We start from the raw sequence: 20,421 nt of genomic DNA on the forward strand, positions 1-20,421 counted from the left end.
TTTAATATAGAAATTCTATATTGTACTATGTAGGCCAAAGTTTATTCAAATTGATAATTATAACATAATCCCACTGCCACAGCAGAGTTCTAGGTAAAAGAGAGTAGGTATATATTTTATTATTAATTTGGTATGTGAAGAGAGAAGCCTCATAATTATTCCATTTGCATAATATTTCATTCCTCTGGTAACAAAAATTTTTCAATATTTTTCTAGGTTTTTTTTTGTAGTGTATATGTGTGAATATATTGAAATAAAATGCTAAAGAAATGTATTTTATGTAGGTTTATTTAGTCACAAATATAAAATTCCACTTCTCTGGTATGTGATTTTTTTTATAGTTTATGATTATTATCCATATCTGCTGTCAGACAATACCTCAGGACAATTGCAACTGATTTTACTTTCTAAACAAGTACTGTCCTGCTAATTTATAACCTCAAATTTTCCAGTTTTTTTTGTTTCTGAAGAATAGGTATCTTTGGTAATTATGTTGAAGATAACTATTATCTTAATTCATTTCCCATGCTTTGGTCCTCAATTGATAAGAATTGAATTAGTCACTCTCAACAGTTCATGGTTCTCTTTTTAATTTTCATTTTATTTTATTTTATACTAGAATACTTCTACCCCAGACCTCTTATGTAACATGCAGGCACAAATATTCAACTGTCTACTTGAAATATGCACCTCGGTATCCAATGAAAATCTCATATTTATTGTTATAGAAGTAAAAAAATTTTTAAAATTTCTTTTTCTTAAGAATAAAAAATAGAGAGTTCATCAATTTATTTTCTAAGAAATCTACAAATACATAAATATAGTATCCATTTTTGTAACTAGCCAGTTTATTTAACAATTGAATCTTTCAGAGATTAATATGCAGATTTTTAGATAATGTTATAGACTTTCTAAAACATAAATTCTAAATTAGTAAATAATGTGTTTCAGAAGCATTAAAGTTTTTTCTCCCAATTCTATTCCCCTCAATTCTAAGAAAAATATGCTGTTACACTCCTCAAAATTAGTAATCATATCTTTGTTCCAGGAAAGATTAATCCTAAACATTTGTCTTACTGCTATTGTTAACAACAGAGGCCACTGCTTCCCTTTTCTCGAGCTAAATGAGGGCATTCTTTCCATTTTCATAAGATTTGGAGAAATAGCTAAGCAAATAACCACATGATTACAACCATTATTTTAACCAGCTCAGAATAGAAACTCTATCTAATGTGAAAGAATAGACAAGGTACTTTTGTGAGTTTTTATAATTTCCTAAACAATCCTCAATAGACTATGGTTGTACCTATACCATACCAAAGATTATGTTTAATTTGAGGTGATTTTTTTTGTATTTATTTATTTATTTTTCCTTTTTTTTTTTTTTATTGATTATGGTATCACATAATTGTCCTCATCCCGCCAATCCCATCCCAAATCCCTTTAATGTGATCCGAGGGTAATCTTGGGATCTCTTCAAGATTGAAATAGAATATTAATTAAGGTAGAATAATATAGAAATTACATAGAATTATATTTCATATTCTCCAAGAATTATGTTAAGACTTCCATCATTTTATATTTTTAAATGCCAAAGATATTCTGCTAATTTCTATACATTAAAAACAACAACAACAAAAACTCCATCTCTGGAGATTTAGTCTGTAAACTATAAGAAAATCACTTGAAAATATGTCCATATTGCTGCTAAGATGAATTTAAAAGGAAGATTTCATTATCTTTAAAAGCAATTTGAAATTGGTTTAGAAACACTTGCCAAAATTTTGTTTAATAGTATCTACTGCTACAAAAAAAAATCAATACTGGAGAAAAAATTTACTAATTGCTGTATTGTAAATGTCTTTGTGAAAAAATCAATGATAGCATAATTTTAGTCATTATAGCAATTTATAGAATAGCAGAATGTACATAATACATTCTGTACATAATACTGTGCTAAGTATATAGTACATGTGTCTTTTTATTCAGAACTCATGAAAAAATTATAATGTAGGTATTATTCTCACCATTTGTTTACAGGTTTCTATAAAACTTAGTTTAAATTACTTTTCAGAAGTCATAGCTGTTTAAGGCTGAGAACAAGATTCCAACTCAAATTTGCCATGACCCTAAACATCACTTTCTTTACCATAAGTTACATAAATTTATTTACAACTGCCTGTGCCAATTGGTGGCATGGGATGGGGGAAACCAGGGGAGATCTGTAAAGTGAATTTCTGGTCCTGGCAATTAACTCTGGCATCTATGTTGAAAAGATTAAAGGAATATATAAGAGGTTTAGATTATAGTAACTATAGAATCTGGTTTAATTTAGACAGAAATTTGTGTTTCAGAAGCTCCAGTCCTGTGGGTGAGGCAGAACAGCAAGGGATCCAGAGACAGTGATACATGCTGTATCCCACTTTGTGAGGCCCTGTAGATGCTGAACAAAAGAACCAAACAATAGCTGACCCTACACGGTAAAGAGGAGCCAAAGAATAGAATATCTTGAATGACAAGATTAAAGTTTGTATTTTATTCTGATGTTGAAAGATGAACAGCTAAGAAAAAACATAGAGTGAGATGTGAATTTCAGAAAAATTCAATTTAACAAGTGTACATGAAGACTCTTCCACCCTGAGTGGTTTGGCTCAATGGATAAAGCATGTACCTTGTGGGCTGAGAGGTCCCGGGTTCAATTCCGGTCAAGGGCATGTACCTTGGTTGCAGGCATATCCCCAGTAGGAAGTGTGCAGGAGGCAGCTGGTCAATGTTTCTCTCTCATTGATGTTTCTAACTCTTTATCCCTCTCACTTCCTCTCTGTAAAAAATCAATAAAATTAAAAAAATAGACACTTCCATGAGCCTGGTACTGTGCCAGTCAGTGGGGTGAGGGGTGTCTGCTGGGGGACTCTGAGAGATAGTGCCCAGCAAAAGGCCAGGCCTAACCAAATCACTCTATCAAGTTCCTTGGCAGTGGCCTATGAAGAGATGAATGGCTGCAACTTATCAGTTTACATACAGCCTTGTGTCAATGCAATCATCAGAAAGAAGAAATTAACTATTTCAAAAAAGAAAAACAAATCACTGATTTTTAATAATTTTCAAATAACATTTTTGATAGGATTAAAATCTTCTAAAGATCTATTTCAAAATTAAAATAACTAAACAAGGTTGGAATCCACTCCACCCCACCCTACCCCAGTCCTTATTAGTCCTCAAAGCTGTTTGTTATGATTCGCCACAATATAATATCTCCCAAGGAAATGCCAGAGACAGATTGTACCAAACAGGCCAAAAAAGATTTTATTCAGGACTGTTGCAATAAGAGAGAGAGACTGAACTCAACTCTGCTACAACAAAAGCAGAATTCTTAATGATGGGTGACTAGTGGAATAGCATTGGAGGTCCTGAGGGGAGAGGCTGGTCAATGTGATTAGGCCATATGCCTTTGCTAATTGGCATTTAATTGGCATTAGGAGTCTAGCCTCCCATAAACTGGTAGATAAAGATGCTACCTTTGGTAATTTTTACATTTCAATGGAATGGCTCTCAGGCCCTTGAGAAAGACATTCCTGGGTTGTAAAACTGGCCAGAACTAAGAGAAGACTTACATTTCCAAGGGGCAGAGAAAGAATTATCTATAGCAGTTTTTTGTTTTGTTTTTTAATTGTTGAAAGTATTACATATGTCCGCTTTTATCCCCCAATGACTTCTTCTTGCCCACCTCTGGGCCCTTCTCTCCCCAGGCCTTCACCACACTATTGTCTGTGTCCATGGGTTATGCATACACATGCAAGTTCTTTGATTGAACTCTCCTACCCATCCACTGACCCACCCCAGCCTTCCCTCTGAGATTCCAGTCTTTCCATAGCAGTTTTTAAAAGTAAGTGCTCTAAGACAAGGGGAGTCAGGAAGAAACATGTAAAGTTGAATAGCGTTGAGGTGAATATTAAGGCATGTTGGTCATAACTACCAATTGGTAGTTCAATATTTCTTCAGGTAATATTTAACCTCATCTGTAATAATAAAAGCGTAATATGCTAATTAGACTGAACAGCTGAACGACCTTCCAATATCCTTCTGGACGAAGCTGGGCCTGTGAGAGAAGAGGCAGCCATTATAGTTGCAAGGGCCAAACCCCTTGCACGAATTTTGTGCATCAGGCCTCTAGTGTTTAATATAAGAAACAGCCTCATATTTAACTGAGTATGTTTAGGCAAGGATAATTTGATGGTGTGAGGCTACAGAAATGTCTGCCTGTCGTTCTTTAGTTTCACATGTCAGTGAAGGTCTTCTAAGTATTAATTCTATGTGTCTTTTATTCCTCATGTCCAACAAATTGCGTGTCAGTACATGGACATTTAGTGCCAAGAAATGCTGCTTTTAAAAGCAAACAGTCTTCTTCTACCTTAACATTTTGACACTCTGTGTTATGGTTGTTATGTACAAAATTATCAGGTCTAAAAACATGAGTGGAAAGCCGAAACAGGTTTGGCTCAGTGGTTAGAGTGTCAGCCTGCAGACTGAAAGGTCCTGGGTTCGATTCCGGTCAAGGGCATGTACCTTGGTTGTGGGCACATCCCCGGTAGGGGGTGTGCAGAGGAGGCAGCTGATTGATGATTCTCTATCACCAATGTTTCTAACTCTCTATCCCTCTCTCTTCCTCTCTGTAAAAAATCAATAAAATATGTTTAAAAAATAAATAAAACATAAGTGGATAGATTTAAACTACAAAAAATAAATTTTGGAAAATAAATCTTATTATAATATTTATCCTAGGACTCTCATTGGTCCCATTAAAAAGGTTTTTTAAAAAATATATATAGATATTTTTATTTCAGAGAAGAAGGGAGAGAGAGAGAGAGAGAGAGAGAGAGAGAGAGAGAGAGAGAGAGGGAGAGAGACACATCAATGATGACAAACTCATTGAGCAGCTGCCTACTGCAGGCACCTGGGCATGTGCACTGACTGTGAATTGAACCATGATTCCTGATTTATAGGTAGATGTGCAACCACTGAGCCATGCTAGTTGAGCCCCATTAAAAAGTTTTACATCAAAAGGCAGTATGTTCTCAGTATTCTGTCATTAGTTATGCTCTTATAATAAACTAGAGGCCCAGTGCATGAAATTTCTGCAGTGAGGGATGTTCCTCAGTCTGGCCTGCACCCTTTCACAATCCAGAATCCCTTTGGGGATGTCCAACTGCCCATCAGACAGTCGGATATTCCTCTCACAATCACCGCTGGCTCCTTACCACTTGCCTGCCTGCTTCATTATCCCTAACCACTCTTCCTGCCTGCCTCATTGCTCCTAACCACTCACCAGCCTGCCTGATCACCCCTAACTGCTCACCTGCCTGCCTGATCAATCCTAACCCCCTCTGCCTCAGCCCCCGCTGTGGCAGCTTCTTTTGGAAGGATATCCAAAATGATATCCGGAAGATTATTTGGCTGTCCGTTCTAATTATTAATAGCATATTACATTTTTATTATTATAGATAAGAAACCAAAAACTTTCACAAGTACACTTTTTTACAAATCAAAATGGAATAAAGCTGTGACATTGTGACATTATATATTTTGACAGTCATTAGTTGACTCTAAAAACATTTAACCATAATATTAATAAATAAATAAAGGATATTTCTTTTTCAAAACTGAAAGAAAAAAAATTTATAAAACATCTAAGATAAAAGTTGTGTGAATTCATTCTTCACTATGGAATCTGAAAATTGGTGGTCTCTTCTCTTACCTATGTTATGCCATGCAAACTTTTCAAGGTCTCCAGTGAAAATAAAGTCTGGTCCTTTTATGCAAAATTTATTCTAACATTTATGAAGCAGAATTATAGAATTACTTCTTTACCTGTAACTTGTCTTTTTGTTTCTTTCACACTACAAGACCTTGCTTCAGGCAACATTCAGTTTTTGCAGCTTTACTTTGACTTTTCTTGTATCTCTTTTTTTTTTCTTTCTGTATATCCAGCTGTGTGTGTGAGTGTGTATTTTCATCATTATTATCTTAGATTTTGGAGGTTTTACCAGCCAGCCAGCCAGAATGCCTGCAGATTTTAGACTTCCTGCCGGCATCCAGTGGGATCAGAGACAGCATGTAGGGCATTTAAACTAGTGCTTTTGTTTTCAGAGAGATGGAGTTATTGATAAAATGTGAGCCCTCAAGAAAAAAAAAAAAAAAAAAATATATATATATATATATATATATATATATATATATACACACACACACATACATACATATACATACACACACACACACACACACGCACACACACAGATATATATGGTCTGTTCTTAGGTCCTGGCTTCTTAATCCCGGGCAATAAAGTTGCAAATTTGGTTTGCTTTCTTCTTGTTTTGTTTATTTTTTTCTTTTATAAATCTTCATTTTATTTTTTTCCATTGCTATTTTCCCCCTCTATCTACTCTTGTTTAGTTTTGTTTTTGATCATTGGGTTAAATTTCTCTATAATATAGCTTTCTCTTGGCTTTTAAGAAAGTACAGAATTTACATAACATTTTAGATACTTGCTAAAGGATCTCAAAAGGAAATAAAATCCCTGAGGCCACTAATTAAGGAAAGGCTTCAGGAACTGCCATATTCAAATTATATTAAGAACCCTTTACATATTGGTATTATTTCTAGCTATTTTATGTAACTTCACTACTTCTAAGAGAGATGTAACATTTTCACGAATGCCAAAATATTTTAATCATTTTGGTGTGATAATCTCTCTTTCTGACTTAAAGGGAAAATTTCTTAACGGTTACCTTAAATTTAACAAAGATCAAAAAATGCCCCCCCCCTTGAATAAATTACTTGATTTTGAATTACATGGAATATCCTTGTCTCATTTTTTTATTATGAAAATACACTGAAAAATTAAGATACAAGCTCTACACTTGACAATACATTCACACTATTTTACAAACAATGGTACATCAAATTTGTTTTCCAAATAAAATAAAATAAAAAGATTTTCCTAATAAAGATGCTTGACTAGTAAGTGAGTAACTAACCTATAAGGTCATGGTATTTATAAAATCTATTATGGTTCAATTTAATCCAATTTCTATATTTTGAACTTAAACAGACCATTAATAAACAATCATTGCCAAGATACATGATATTAATATGATAATAACATGAATAAAGTCATCACATGAATGTTTAACCAACTTTATTCATGATTGTCAAAAGTGGGAAGCAACAAAATTGTTTTTCAGTAGGTGACTGGATAAACTGGATTATCCAGCACTAAAAAGAAATGAGCAATGAGGCCATGAAAGTCACATAGAAATCTTAAATGTACATTATTAAGTGAAATAAGCCAATTTGAAAAAAACTACTGTATGATTCCAAGTATGTAACATTCTGGAAAAGATAAAATCGTGGAAACAATAAAAAGATTAATGGATCCAAGGGTTAAAGGGAAGGGAGGGATGAATAAGTGAAATACAATTTTTAGGGCAGTGCAGATATTCTATATGATATTACAGTGTTGGATACATTTCATTATACACTTACCTAAATCCTTAGGATGTAGGACATTAAGAGTAATTCTGAATGTAAACTAAAGACTTTTGATGATAATGATGTGTCTTTGTAAATTCATGGATGTAACAGATATATCACCGTGGTTTGGGAAACTAATAGTGGGGAAAGTTTGTGTGGGGAGGGGAAAAGGGCAGATGGGAATTCTGTACTTTCTGCTCAATTTTGCTGTGATCTCAAAATGCTCTCATAAGTATAGTTAACTTAAGAAAAAAAAATATTAGGTTGCCTGAGATTATAGATGGAAGTTACCATAGTCTTTGAAGATCTTAATGTTTAAAATGCATAGTAAGTGGTCCACCACTTTGACATGACAGTGTGATAAATAAAAACAAAATGATGTATTAATTCAATTAAATTATTTAATTTCATACAATAATAAAAATAGAATAGCCTCAAAGCAGAAAAAATAGAACAGTTTAAGGGAGAACACGAAATTATAAAATTTAGGATCAATGTTAATAATATTGAACACCTCTTAGAGAAAATTATCATCTACACTAATAAAAGAGTAATATGCTAAGACCTTCAGACTTCCTTTCAGACAAAGCGGGACTTGGTAGACCTGCAAACCATCCCCAAATAGCTCTTAGCTCCTCACCCAGGCCAGCCACACTCCCCAACAGGTACCCCCACCCAAAGGGTGTGTGGCCAGCCTGAAAACAGTCATCAGCCCCTTGCCCAGGCTATCCATGCCCTCCAATGGGGAACCCCACCTCAATGGAGGTGTGGCCGGTCTGCAAACTGCCTCAAGCCCCTCACTCAGGCAAGCCCCACCCTATAAGGGGACTCCCACCCTGATCCAGAACCCCCTTCAGGTGGCCCCCACCCATGGATCAGGTCTCTGTCTATACTAATAAAAGGATAATATGGTAATTATACTGAGAGACTTTCCAGAAAATTTTCCAGACATCCTTCCAAACAGCCATGGCAGCAGGGACAAGGCAGAGGTGGTTAGGGGTGATCAGGCCAGGAGGGGAGGGCACTGGGGGAAAGAAGACTGGTAGGGAGGGCAGTAGGTGGTAAACAGGACAGCAGGCAGAGTCATTAGGGGTGATCAGGCAGGCAGGCAGGTGAGAGGTAGGAGCCAGAGGTCCCAGATTGTGAAAGGGATGTCCGATTGCTGACTTTGGCCTGATCCCACAGGCCTATACTGGCAGTCGAACATTCTCAGAGGGGTCCCAGATTGGAGAGGGTGCAGGCCTAGCTAAGGGACATGTCCCCTCTTGTGCACAAATTTCATGCACTAGGCCACTAGTATACATATATCTATTGTTTAATAATGTTCAATTATTTAAACAATTAATTAAATTTTGGCAAGGGAAATTGGAAGGATTTAATTCTTTTTCAATAAGAAAAAACATTTTAAACCACCTATTTTAATTATTATAAACTACTAGGGATTTTAATAGATTCACTTAGCTGTAAATGTCTTTAAGCACGTTATAAATTCTTTAGAGTTCCTGCTTAGTAACATTGCACTTTAATATATTCATTGTCTCTTTCCAAGAAGAAGTTCTCTATTGCTATTTCATTAGTCAGTCTTATGATTTATTTCAAAAATAAAGTGAATGTCTTAACTTTTCATTTATAATTATTTAATTTATTTTTAAATAAAAATCTGATGGCAATTATCATCTATTAAAATGTATTATGTAACCCCATACATAATTTTTTCTTTTTACAGTAAATCCTACATTCTGACACCATCAATAAAAACATATTATTGGTAATTATATTTAGACATATACCATTTTTCTGAGCTCAGTTTTTTTTTAAATAAACACAGCATTTTTAGATACAGAAAAGATTCTGTTGATGCAGAATGAGGAAATGTTAAATTCTCCAACCTGGTTTCTCTTTTTAATTTTACCTTCCCTAATCCTATGCTTTCATAGAATGTTACAGAGTAAATAGGCATGTAACCCCACAATGTAAGCAAAATGCCAGATACATGTGGTGTGCTGCAGAAACTGAGGTCCGCACCCAGTGTGAGACAGAAGTTATCTTGTGATGTTAGGTGTTTACAACTAAAGGCTCAATAAATATTTCAACTATGAGAGGTTGTACCAGGGAAGATGATTTGTGGGAAAAATATAACTGAACAGTTCTGTCTCTCTGATCTTCCATTTAATCATTAATAAAAGCAAATGGTTTCTCATTTCAGAACTGTGATGATTAAGTTGGAAAGTGTAAGTGAAAATACAGTATTAATCATAAAATGCCATATTCATATCAAACACCATAGTAATTCATAATTTGGCTATCTCAAGTTATAAGAAAATTTAGATAGATAAAGCACTTACAAGAGAAAAACACTGGCTTATGTGCTTGAGAATTGAATGAAAGCGAGTTATGTATATTTATAAATCCTTTCACCCCAATTTCTTTCTTATGTGTGAGCGTCTTGTTTGGTACCATGAAGCATAAAAATAATAAAGCCTGTTGAAAACTTCAAAACAAAGAGAAGAATATGAATAATTAAATCAGATGAGATTCAAGCTTTTCCCCAACTTATTTGCCTTTTATTGTGCATTTCAGTTAGTTACATTTTTGTGGTTATCACCAAGGTTGTGCATGCACCTCGAAATGCTCACAAAAGGTCCACAATACAGAGGTTCATAACTATGTTATATATTATATTCAGAATCCCAGGGGAACTAATAGATTCTAGAAATATCAATTAAGCAAGAAGAAGAAGAATAATACAGTTTCAGCAACAACAGTTTTAAAGACAAGTACAAGCTTTGTCACAAAACTCACAAAAAAGTAATTGATTGAAGAATATCTCTTTTATGCAAAATATACATTTTAGGATATAATTTAATTAATATTGTACTATATACCAACATTGCTCCTTGATCATTTAGTAAAAAAATACTCTCATTGCCAGAATTTTTCTATAGTTTTTTTTAATTGAGGTAACAATGACAAAAGACTATGGATAATGTTGTGTGTGTGTTTTTGTCATAGCAATTTTCCAAAGTTAAATAAATACATGACTAAAAACAGGTCAGTTTTGATAAATAGGCACTGAAAATTTCACAACGTAGTATGACAAGCTGATAACACAAGTTGTTTATAAGAAAATGATACAGTCCATGTTCATGGATCCAACCGAAAAGGAGAAATAAAGGAAATTAAGACAGATGGATACTACACCAAAATCACTGTCTTGAATGATTCACAGCACAATCTACTGCGGGCCCATGAAGGGTCATACACAGAGGTCTGGGCCTTACTGGAAGCTTCAGAGATGTGGATGATGAATTTGGCTTCCTTTGATGTGAGATGGCCAAGCACAATTGACCCATGCGCACATGTTGGTATTTACAGTTGTTTCACTGACACAGGCCAGTCCACAGCAGACCACTCCTATGGGGAGCACCAGATGAGTTCCAGCCACAGTTCTCTTATGAGCTTTAAGTGCTTCATGAAGACGCCGGGACATCTTCCAAGTGCAATCGGCTTACCTCAGGACACATTCAACAGCAGAAGTCTGTTTCCAGCAGAGTTCTTGCTATGGCTAAATTCCACTGTCCCCTTTTCATCAGTCAAAAATCCATGATAAATTCTGTGCAACACTGCAGTCAATAACAGCAGCACCAGACAGCATATGAATTCCTTTACCATAAAGCTGTGTGCAATTATAGCTTTCTATGTGTGGTGTTATCAAGAGGATCACTGAATCTCTAAATATCAGATGTGTATGTCTGGGTAAATACATTGCTGTACAAGATCTCTGACATGCAGGTCATGCTCTAGGACTTGGGGATATAGAGTAATACAAGTTACGTGGCCAAGAATAAAAGTGATAATTGTCCTCCTAACAAAAAATAAACATAAGAATTAGAAATTAATCAACAATCATCTCAATGATCTTGAATGCCTTAAAAATACTGTTTATCCCTAAGTATATATTATGGCATTTTTCTTCCCTCACACACCCAATTCGCCAGGCACACTATTACTTCTGCATTCATGGGGATGTGGAGACAGAAGTTCTTCCACTTGGACTGAAGTAAGACTCCCTAGGGTTTCACTGAAATGTAGAGATGAATGCTGGTAGCAGGAGTGGACACCGCAGCAGGCAACCAAACGCAACGGTGACACTGCCTCTGCCTAATTCCTGCTTTTCAGGAAGGTTCACAGTACTGATTAACTTAGTCTACAGGGCATCCTTAATTTACACATGAAGCAGAGAAGCTGTTTCAAGTAGCAAAAAGGCAAGGGGCAGGAGAGGAGACCCAGGACTAAGATCATGAACACCTTATCAGGCATTTCTGTGCTTTATGGAGACAGATGACATATACGGTTAAGACAGGGAGCTAAGACAGACAGACAGAACAACATTCAGGACAAAGCACTCCATTAAGCATTGACTGAAGTCTGATTATCTTGCAAGTCAGAAACCTAAGGCTAGTCAGGAAAGCCATCTGTGAACAACAATGCTCTTTGATGTTTGCACATAAATTAATAAATAAAAATAAAGGAAGGAGGTAAAAAATAAAAAAAAAGAAGAAGACATGAGAGCTTTGGGAAATATTTGGCACTCTGCCTCTGAAAATGATGACAAATTGTGAGGTTTTTAAATAAAAATGACTCTTGTATCAAGCAGTGATTCCTGTTTAAACAATGCAAGCCTGGCTGGCAGTTACCTGTCTCTCATTGTTTTGTGCCTTCCCCAAGCCATTAAGTCAGGGATCTGGCCTCGGCTTGCGTGTAACCAGTAATGACAACCTCTTTGTAGTTATCTGTGTGCAAACAACCAGAGACATTCAGAACTCCAATACATAATTTTTGAAGACAGGTAAATCAATCAAGAAATTAAGCTACTTAAGACACATATTTCTTTCACAGAATAAAAAATGTCAGAGAGAGAGAAACTTGCCCTCCCTGCCCCACCATTCAACATGCAGAACAGTCAACCAGTTCCATATCAGCGGGATGGTGTGATGCAAGTACACATATCCCGAGCCATCCATGATCTCTGAACTCTGTGATATTGCTTTCAGGTGACAGAGACAAGATGGTCCATGCAAATGAGCTGACCAAAGTCATGTTGTATGCAAGCAAGACAGGATCCCAGACATCTTCAGAATGGTTGAGAGAGTCAAGGAAATGAAGGTCCAGTGAAGTGGTTGACATATGGAAGCACACTGTTTTAAATATATCTCCCTGAAAATATGTTTGTGTATTAGTGTACTGGCCAGTATGTAATACTACCTGTTCTTTGATTGTGAAAGGAGATCAGGGCAATTAACATGGAGACATAGTACCATTACTTTAGATGCTCTTTAAAACCAGGATGAGATTTGTTAGCTACCCACACGGCATTTTCTGACTTCAAATAACATCATGCAGATTTGTACTGTATTAATGGAGGCTGGAGTAATCCTATGTTTAATTATTTCCATTATAGAGTAGACAGTACTTGAAGTAATACAATTTAGCCGGCTGGTGCAGTTTGGTTTACAAGATAGATGGGATGGGAGATCGAGAACGCCTCAGAGGACAAGGAGAGTTGTAGGGTGATGTTACTGGAGAAAGCCTCAGAGCATTGCCTGCCAAGCCCGCTATGTTGTTTAAGCTTCGAGATTTTTCATATCCTTTTATGAAAAAAGGCACAGACATCAGTTGAATTCAAACAGAAAATAGACACAGACAATACCACACAGAATAATCAAATGTGCTACTTTTGAACTAAAAAAAGAATTTGCTTACAAAGAATTCAATATTGAGACAGTTTTTAACTGTAAAAAAAATCCTGAAGTTCACAGTAGCTGTCATTCCCAAAAGAGTAAGCCAGCTATCAAAAATTAGTTACAATATTTCAAAAATTGTTCTTTCCAAATTATACTTTGTATTGATGCAATTTTGGCATATCCAGAACTCTTTCAGAATTAGGCAAAGCAACTTAAGTAAAATATACATTGACTATTATTATCAGAATATGTTTCTGGGGGGAAAATGGGCTATGGTTTTTCTTTTATTTTTTAGTATTTACTAAGCTACCAAAGAATGTTTAACTTTAAACGGACAAGTCTTTTTATAGCATATTAAATCTTCCAGCTTTATGGAGTTAAATAATAATAATAATAATAAATGATTCTCAAATAATGACATTTGATGCCATTATCTACATGGTGTAGAATGAATGCCAATATCGAATCTTTTCAAGAAAAAATAAAATGGATGAAATAGAAGTTGAGTCATAATTTCAGTGAGTTAAAGTTATGCTGTTTTCATCTGACTCCCCCACTAGGACTTAAGAATAATTTGAATTCAATTCACCTTTTCTTTATATTATGTTGCATGTTGACCTTTTGTTCATGATAGTCATAGAATAAAATGTTGTCACAAGCTTCAACACAGTATTTCATCTATGCTACTCAAGAAGCACCCCATCAACATAAATAAATAAATAAATAATAAATAAATAAATAAATAAAATATAATTTAGAAAAAGAAACACCCATCGAGGTGGAAGAACTTCAAAATCATAGTACTGTTTATTATAAAAGATTAAAGGTAGTTAAATGAGGTAAGGCATACCTAGTGTAAAGTTAGAACTGAATTATATTAAAAGCAGAGCAACTGTTGACTGAAAAAGTAGTCATATTATATCCACATCTTAGAAAAGAAATATTCTGACAGCTCCATTGAAGAAGTGTTGCATAACAGGAAAATAAAATTTCCAAAGCTGAGCGTATAGATACAATTCCAGTGAGCTTATTTGCCTCCCTTAGACTTAGGGTTCACTCCTGATTAGCTTGGGTATACATGATGACTCTATAGAAAGTAGATCTGTTGTTTTCCTTTTAGCTACTTCTTTCCTTAATTGTATATTTTCATAGAACTAATGGGAAGGAAAGTACTGCTCTCTCTCTGTCTTTCACTGGAAGAGAGGGGACTGATTTAGTGATGATATGATTTGCAAATGTCCAAGACAGATGTGGATAGGGAGTGCAATATCAGCTCCGCTGCAGGGCAACAGCTAACTGGACGGGAGAGGAATCCCTTCCTCACATTCACATATACATTTTCAGCAGACTCGGTGTCTTCTTTGGTATGTTGTAGATGGAAATGTATGCCATCTATTAACTGTACTAAAGTTCTCCAGGAAATAATTTCTGCTAATGAGAGAGTTATGTGTCAATATATTTTGTTAGTATTCTGGGCTATAAAACATGGGAGCTATAAAACTCTGGTGAATGACAGAAGAGTTAATGGGAAGGTGTCTTAAATAATTAAAAAAGAATTCCAGGTCATTTATCCTTACATCGGGACCCTCATGTGCCTACAGGGCTATTAATTTTTGCTCTTGGTAAAATGAATATATAACTTTGGAAATCTCAGAAAGAATAATTTTTCCTAATTGACTGTGTCACCTGAAAATATAAATTTCACCATAAATATTGACTGGGTTTGATTAAAAGCAAACTTGCAAATATGCATGAACTAAAGGGATTGCTAATACTTATAAATCATCCATATAAAAATTTATATCTTATCCCCCAAATCTCCACACTCCCTACAGGACCTCCAAAAATGTAAAAATCTGTTTGAAACTTTTATATTAATCAAGATAGTTATACATAAATCTTGGCTGCCATTCTAAATGTTTAATTATTTTTTATGAATTATAGTTTTAACATAAATATTACCTATTTTGTTTATAAATTCTTTTATTTTTAATAACTATAATTTCAAGTTCATTTTAAAAGGCTTCCATTCTAATTTAGTAACAAGTATTTCATTAGTAAAATTATAAGATATCCATATAAATTTGCTGTCTTAATTATGCAGATTAATTTTTTATTAGAAAATTTGACATAAAAATTTTCTCAATCAAACTTTTATTGAATGGAATGTTAATTTGAACTAACTTCTAAATGCATTATGTTCATTTTATATAGTTCTTAAGATCAGGCATATATTAGAGGCAATATTGAATCTCCCTATACATTTTCTATATATTTTCTATCAATACATTTTCTATCAATGTGTATGTCTTTGTTTTTATAATGTGATTTTCTAAAAATTACTGCATAAAAAAAACCATAGTTTCTAAGTACTGAGAGTTTACTTTTTTAGGGAATCTATAAGTTTTCTTCATGTATGCCCATCTATATTTATATTTGTCCACAGAAAAAGTTCAATGGGAATCCAAATTTTTTTATCTATATAGGAGAGAATTTTCAGAACTCTAAAATCATCACAGTAGAGAGACCAATTTAAAAGGTTTAAACAATGGTATAATATAGGAAATAAATGCCTGAGTGTGATTACGAGGATTAATCTATAATCTACATAAAAGAAAATAGAAGAAAAAATGAATTCCTGATAGACATGACAACACACCAAGAGAATATTAAATGAAGTTAGCCAAAAATGCTACCAGACCTAGATGAAAAACACAAAGCTGCAAAAGAATTAACCAAGAATGAAAAAGAAAGGTGACTATGGTAAGAAATGACAGAAAATAAATAGCTCATAGATGAATTTACAAAACTGTTTTCACTGATAGAAAATTTGTATTTTGTGAAATAAAATTGTATGTATAACTTTTCCATACAAACGAAATATCTTATTAATTGTTTTGCTCATGAAACTTACCATTTTAAAAGAAAAATCTTTTACACAGTGCTTTATAATTTGCAAAGTTTTTTATATGTGATCTTTGACAGTTTAAAATTAAAAATATTGTCTAACATGAAGAAAAAACTTGTAAGTTCTTAAACATGTAACCTCAGTATAAACAAAGCATTGATACATTATAGAATATGCTCAAAAATGTATGTAAATTTAACCACATATTATATATAAATACTTACATATAAATATATACAAATATATACATATGTAGTGAATTAAAATATGTAATGTACTTAAAATATTATGTACTACATAAGTTATTATTAGTTAAATATTATTATAATGGTTATTTAATGTATGTACATATTTTGCTCAAGTATGAACTATCTTTATAAAATACTTAAAAATTGTTCTAACATAATATTTACAGGTGAAATAGCAAATGATAAAACATATTCACATACCTGAAATACATTTTGGTGAAAGGAATAGATGCAGAGAATGGAAATAATTGAAATGAACAAAGATTTAAAATATTGCCTACTGAAGAGACAAAAGAAGAACGCTTGGTCTTCTGAAACTCAAAGGCATGAAGACAGGACGATGTAAAGTATTCAGAAGAAACGAAACAGATGTACAGCATGGGTAATGAGGTATTTCAAAGAAACAGGGCATCACAAAATAAATATGAGCCTAACATGGTAACATATTCAATAGGGAGAAACTGCAATGAATAGCAAAGAGCACAGTATTTTTTAAAATTCATTTGCATGAATATGAAAGTTTTGGAATGGCTTTTATTTAAATTAAGTCCACTGAATAAGAAATTATTATAGTTCTTTCTCCATTCTGTCAATAAACAGAAAATCATCATGGTAATAAGGTAACTTGGACCACCAAAGGAGGAGGCAATAAAGAGCATACCGTCACTTTGTAAAGGATGGGTAGTGTCACAAAACTATTTCTTAAGGAGGAGAAAAAAGGCTCAGCTGTCATTTTTTTGTTGTTGTTTTTAATCCTCACCTAAGGATATTTTTCCATTGATCTTTTAGAGAGAATGGAAGAGAGAAAGAAAGACAGAAAGAATCATTGATGTGAGAGAAACACATCCATGGGTTGCCTCTTGCATGGCGGGGGAGGAGCCTGCAACTATAGTAAGTGCCCTTGAAATCGAACCCAGGAACTTTTATTCCACAGGCTGACACTCTATCCACTGAGCCAACCCAGATAGGGCTCAGCTGTCCTTTTTTCTGTAAAGTTTGTTCAAAACAAAAACAAAAACCAGCACCTAGGAGATGGTCAAAGTAGCCCTATCTAGGAAAGCAGAACCACGTGATGGAGTGCAGTCTCAGAATTCTGTTATATTCCTTAGTCAAGATGCCTTCCCAACAAAATGTATCCATTCCACATATCTTCTATGTGCCGGGCACTTTCAGTTTGGATTGAAAATTAGTAATAAACTTAAAATTATTACTATTGCCCTAAAGAGAAATTATGTAGCCATGTTTTACAAGTACATAAATAGCCTTTCAAGTGATTGGGTATACTGTTCTGTAGGGCGAAGGATCTTGTCCCTTTTCAATCTTCTTTCACTCAGCTAAATCAGAGCAAAAGAAGTCCAAATGTTGGAAAAAACACTTAACTAGAGTATGTTAATGCTTTTCCTTGAGGAAAAAAAAGGCTTATTATTGTGTTATATTTATAAATTACTTATCAAATATATGCATATTGCCAATTAGTGAGTATTATTGTTGTAAGAGAAAAGAACTTTTAAAAAGACTAATGAGTGACTTATATTAAAATAATAAAATGCGTGTCATATTCATATAATTTCATATAGTTTTTAAATATTCCATTACAATTTTCTTCCCATAGACACATGGAAAACCAAAAAAGGGAAAAAGAAGTGAAGAAAAGAAAGAAGACATTCCTTTCAGATATGACAGCCAAGTAGACTGCTATGATAAATATTTTTAAATGTTTGTAATGAGAAAAGCTGTGATGAGGAATGATAAAGAGTGCTATGTGTAATTTTCTTAGAAAATGATGGAAGGGAATTTGGCAACACTCTTGGTATTTTGCAGCGCTTAATTTCTAAGTCACCTGTGAGGATCTGATGAAATGCAAGCCTACCTTTCCTGATCCCTCCATCAGAAGTGCACGTGTAATCCCCTGTCGTCAGTAGGAAACACGTTTCCCCTCTTCTGTTTTTGTCTCTGGTACTAGAGCGTCTGATAGGGAGCCTTTCGGGGGGTGATAATGGCGACTCACGTCCCGAACTGTCATCACCTGATAGCACTGGTCACAGCACCATGCCCATTGACAGACAGTGATAGATGAGGGAATGAGACAGACAGTACAGAGAGTTTACACTGGATGTCCATAGTACAGTCGTTTGATATACAAAACAGAATAATCACATCATGATAAGAAAAGGATTGTCATCACTCACCACAAAAATTTACATGGAGCATAATGGAAATGTGTTGAAAGAAAAATAAATGTTCTTTGAGAAGTATTAATTCCACTTTGGATTCTATCTATTAAGAAATTTACTTTCACAAAACTCAGATGAATTAAAAATGAGTGTAATGGTGAAGTAGCACACACATTAATATCTTACATTTTTTGACATGCTATCTAGTTACTGTGAAAGGGATCTTTTTTTTAAGTGGAGCCTATTAAGGAAAAACTAAGAAAATATATGGCTTTGCAGCTCTTGAAGACACACACTTTCATTGTTTTCTAAGTGTAATTTCCCCCCAAAATCTTAATAAAAATAATTCCAAAGCTAACAAACTTATAACCACGTTCTCTAGTTTGAAGTGATAAAATAGTTTTAAATATAATGGAATGAGATAAACTTCTCCAAATGCCCTTAGAAACTTTGCTTACTTCTGTATATTTGCTAAAGATGGTCACAATCTATCGGCCTGGATACCAGCCTGTTATAACAATGTTTACTCTAGGCTGAGGGTGTGTCCTCTTTACCCATGTTCTTCATAAGACACAGGTACTGTGAGAACAGTGTGAGACCTGCAACACCAACTAAACTCCACCTTTCGTAAAGACATTCTTGGCCTAGCAGTTTTCAGGTATATATTGACAGAATTTACAGAACAATTTACTTATAAAAAAAAAACAAAAAAAAAACAACAGAGGACTGTGAATAAAATCTTTAAAAGGTAGTTTAGCTCCAACCACATTTTTCCTCTATTTACTCCATAAAAAATTTCTAGAAGCTAAGAAGGAAACATGAAAATGTCACCTGGCTTTTTTGTTTATTTACTTGCTTGTTTTGTTTATTTGTTGGTATTTCTAAATATGCAATATTACTCACATGGGATTATCATAAAAAAATTTACAATAAAAAATTACATATACATAATTTATAGTGAATGTTATATATATTTTTAATTTTCATCATAGGCAATTAAGTTGTTTAATCTACAAAATATTTTATCTGTACCAGACAATAGACTAGAGATGATACTACTAATGATCACTTTAGCAAACTGAATATCAACTGACAGTCATTCTTATCAGTCTTCTCTAGATTATCTCTGGCAATGGAGATGAGTAGTGGTTCAGCTAATGTCTGGCAGTAAGTCATCCAATATTCAGTTGTGGTAAGGGAGAGAACCTACTGCATTGTGACCAGGTTCTCTAATTTAAAGTAGCAAAATAGTTTTGAACATAGTGGAATGAGATAAATGTCTCTAAATGCCATTGAAAATTTTGTTTACTTCTATATGCTTGCCAAAGATGGTTTCTGTGGATAAAAAAGGAAATCCACAGAGAAATTCAATGTTTGCCATTGCTGAGCCAAAGCACATCATCTATTCCCAGAATAATGATAAATTGATTATATAACACCTTGCTCAATCCAATGGGATTAAGTTGAATACCCTACCTAATTAAGTAATAATAAAAATGTAATCAATTCTCCAGAATATTATTAGGGAAGACCTTCGTTATCCAAAGGGCTACCTTCCATATCACTTCTTTGATGTTTAGGCCTTTGAAATGTAAACATCCATTCCTCTCAGGTAACTGTTTCTTGTGAATTAGGGTGAGATGCATGGCCCCATGTGGCAGAGATGAAGCTGAGACAAACACACCAAGCCAAATGATAGGGAGAACAACATTTTGAGGATGAAGGATGGAAAATGGCCAATATCATACCATCACATCATGCAGGGAAACAAAAACATTGGCACAAAAGCAACACACAGGCAAAAGAAAATA

The 20,421-nt window shown here is 34.2% G+C and overlaps 1 protein-coding gene across 11 annotated transcripts in view; it reads right to left on the bottom strand.

Moving 5' to 3' along the window:
- Positions 1-10,071: 10,071 nt before the first annotated feature.
- Positions 10,072-20,421, bottom strand: part of KCNC2 (potassium voltage-gated channel subfamily C member 2) — a 210,580-nt gene continuing 200,230 nt past the window's right edge. For 3 of the 11 annotated variants that reach the window (XM_036457765.2, XM_045588263.1, XM_036457766.2), the window contains exons 4-5: positions 18,307-18,471; positions 10,072-13,184 (exon numbers count right to left, since the gene is read on the bottom strand). In XM_036457765.2, coding sequence (XP_036313658.1) covers positions 13,048-13,184; positions 18,307-18,471 — 302 coding nt within the window. In that variant the 3' untranslated portion in view covers positions 10,072-13,047. Of the gene's footprint in view, positions 13,185-18,306; positions 18,472-19,936; positions 20,280-20,421 lie in introns of those variants that run through there. The other 8 variants (XM_036457769.2, XM_045588265.1, XM_036457770.2 and 5 more) reach the window with 8 other exon arrangements.

The sequence above is a fragment of the Pipistrellus kuhlii genome, unplaced genomic scaffold (genome assembly GCF_014108245.1).
Source record: "Pipistrellus kuhlii isolate mPipKuh1 unplaced genomic scaffold, mPipKuh1.p scaffold_m20_p_3, whole genome shotgun sequence".
Lineage (NCBI taxonomy): Eukaryota > Metazoa > Chordata > Mammalia > Chiroptera > Vespertilionidae > Pipistrellus > Pipistrellus kuhlii.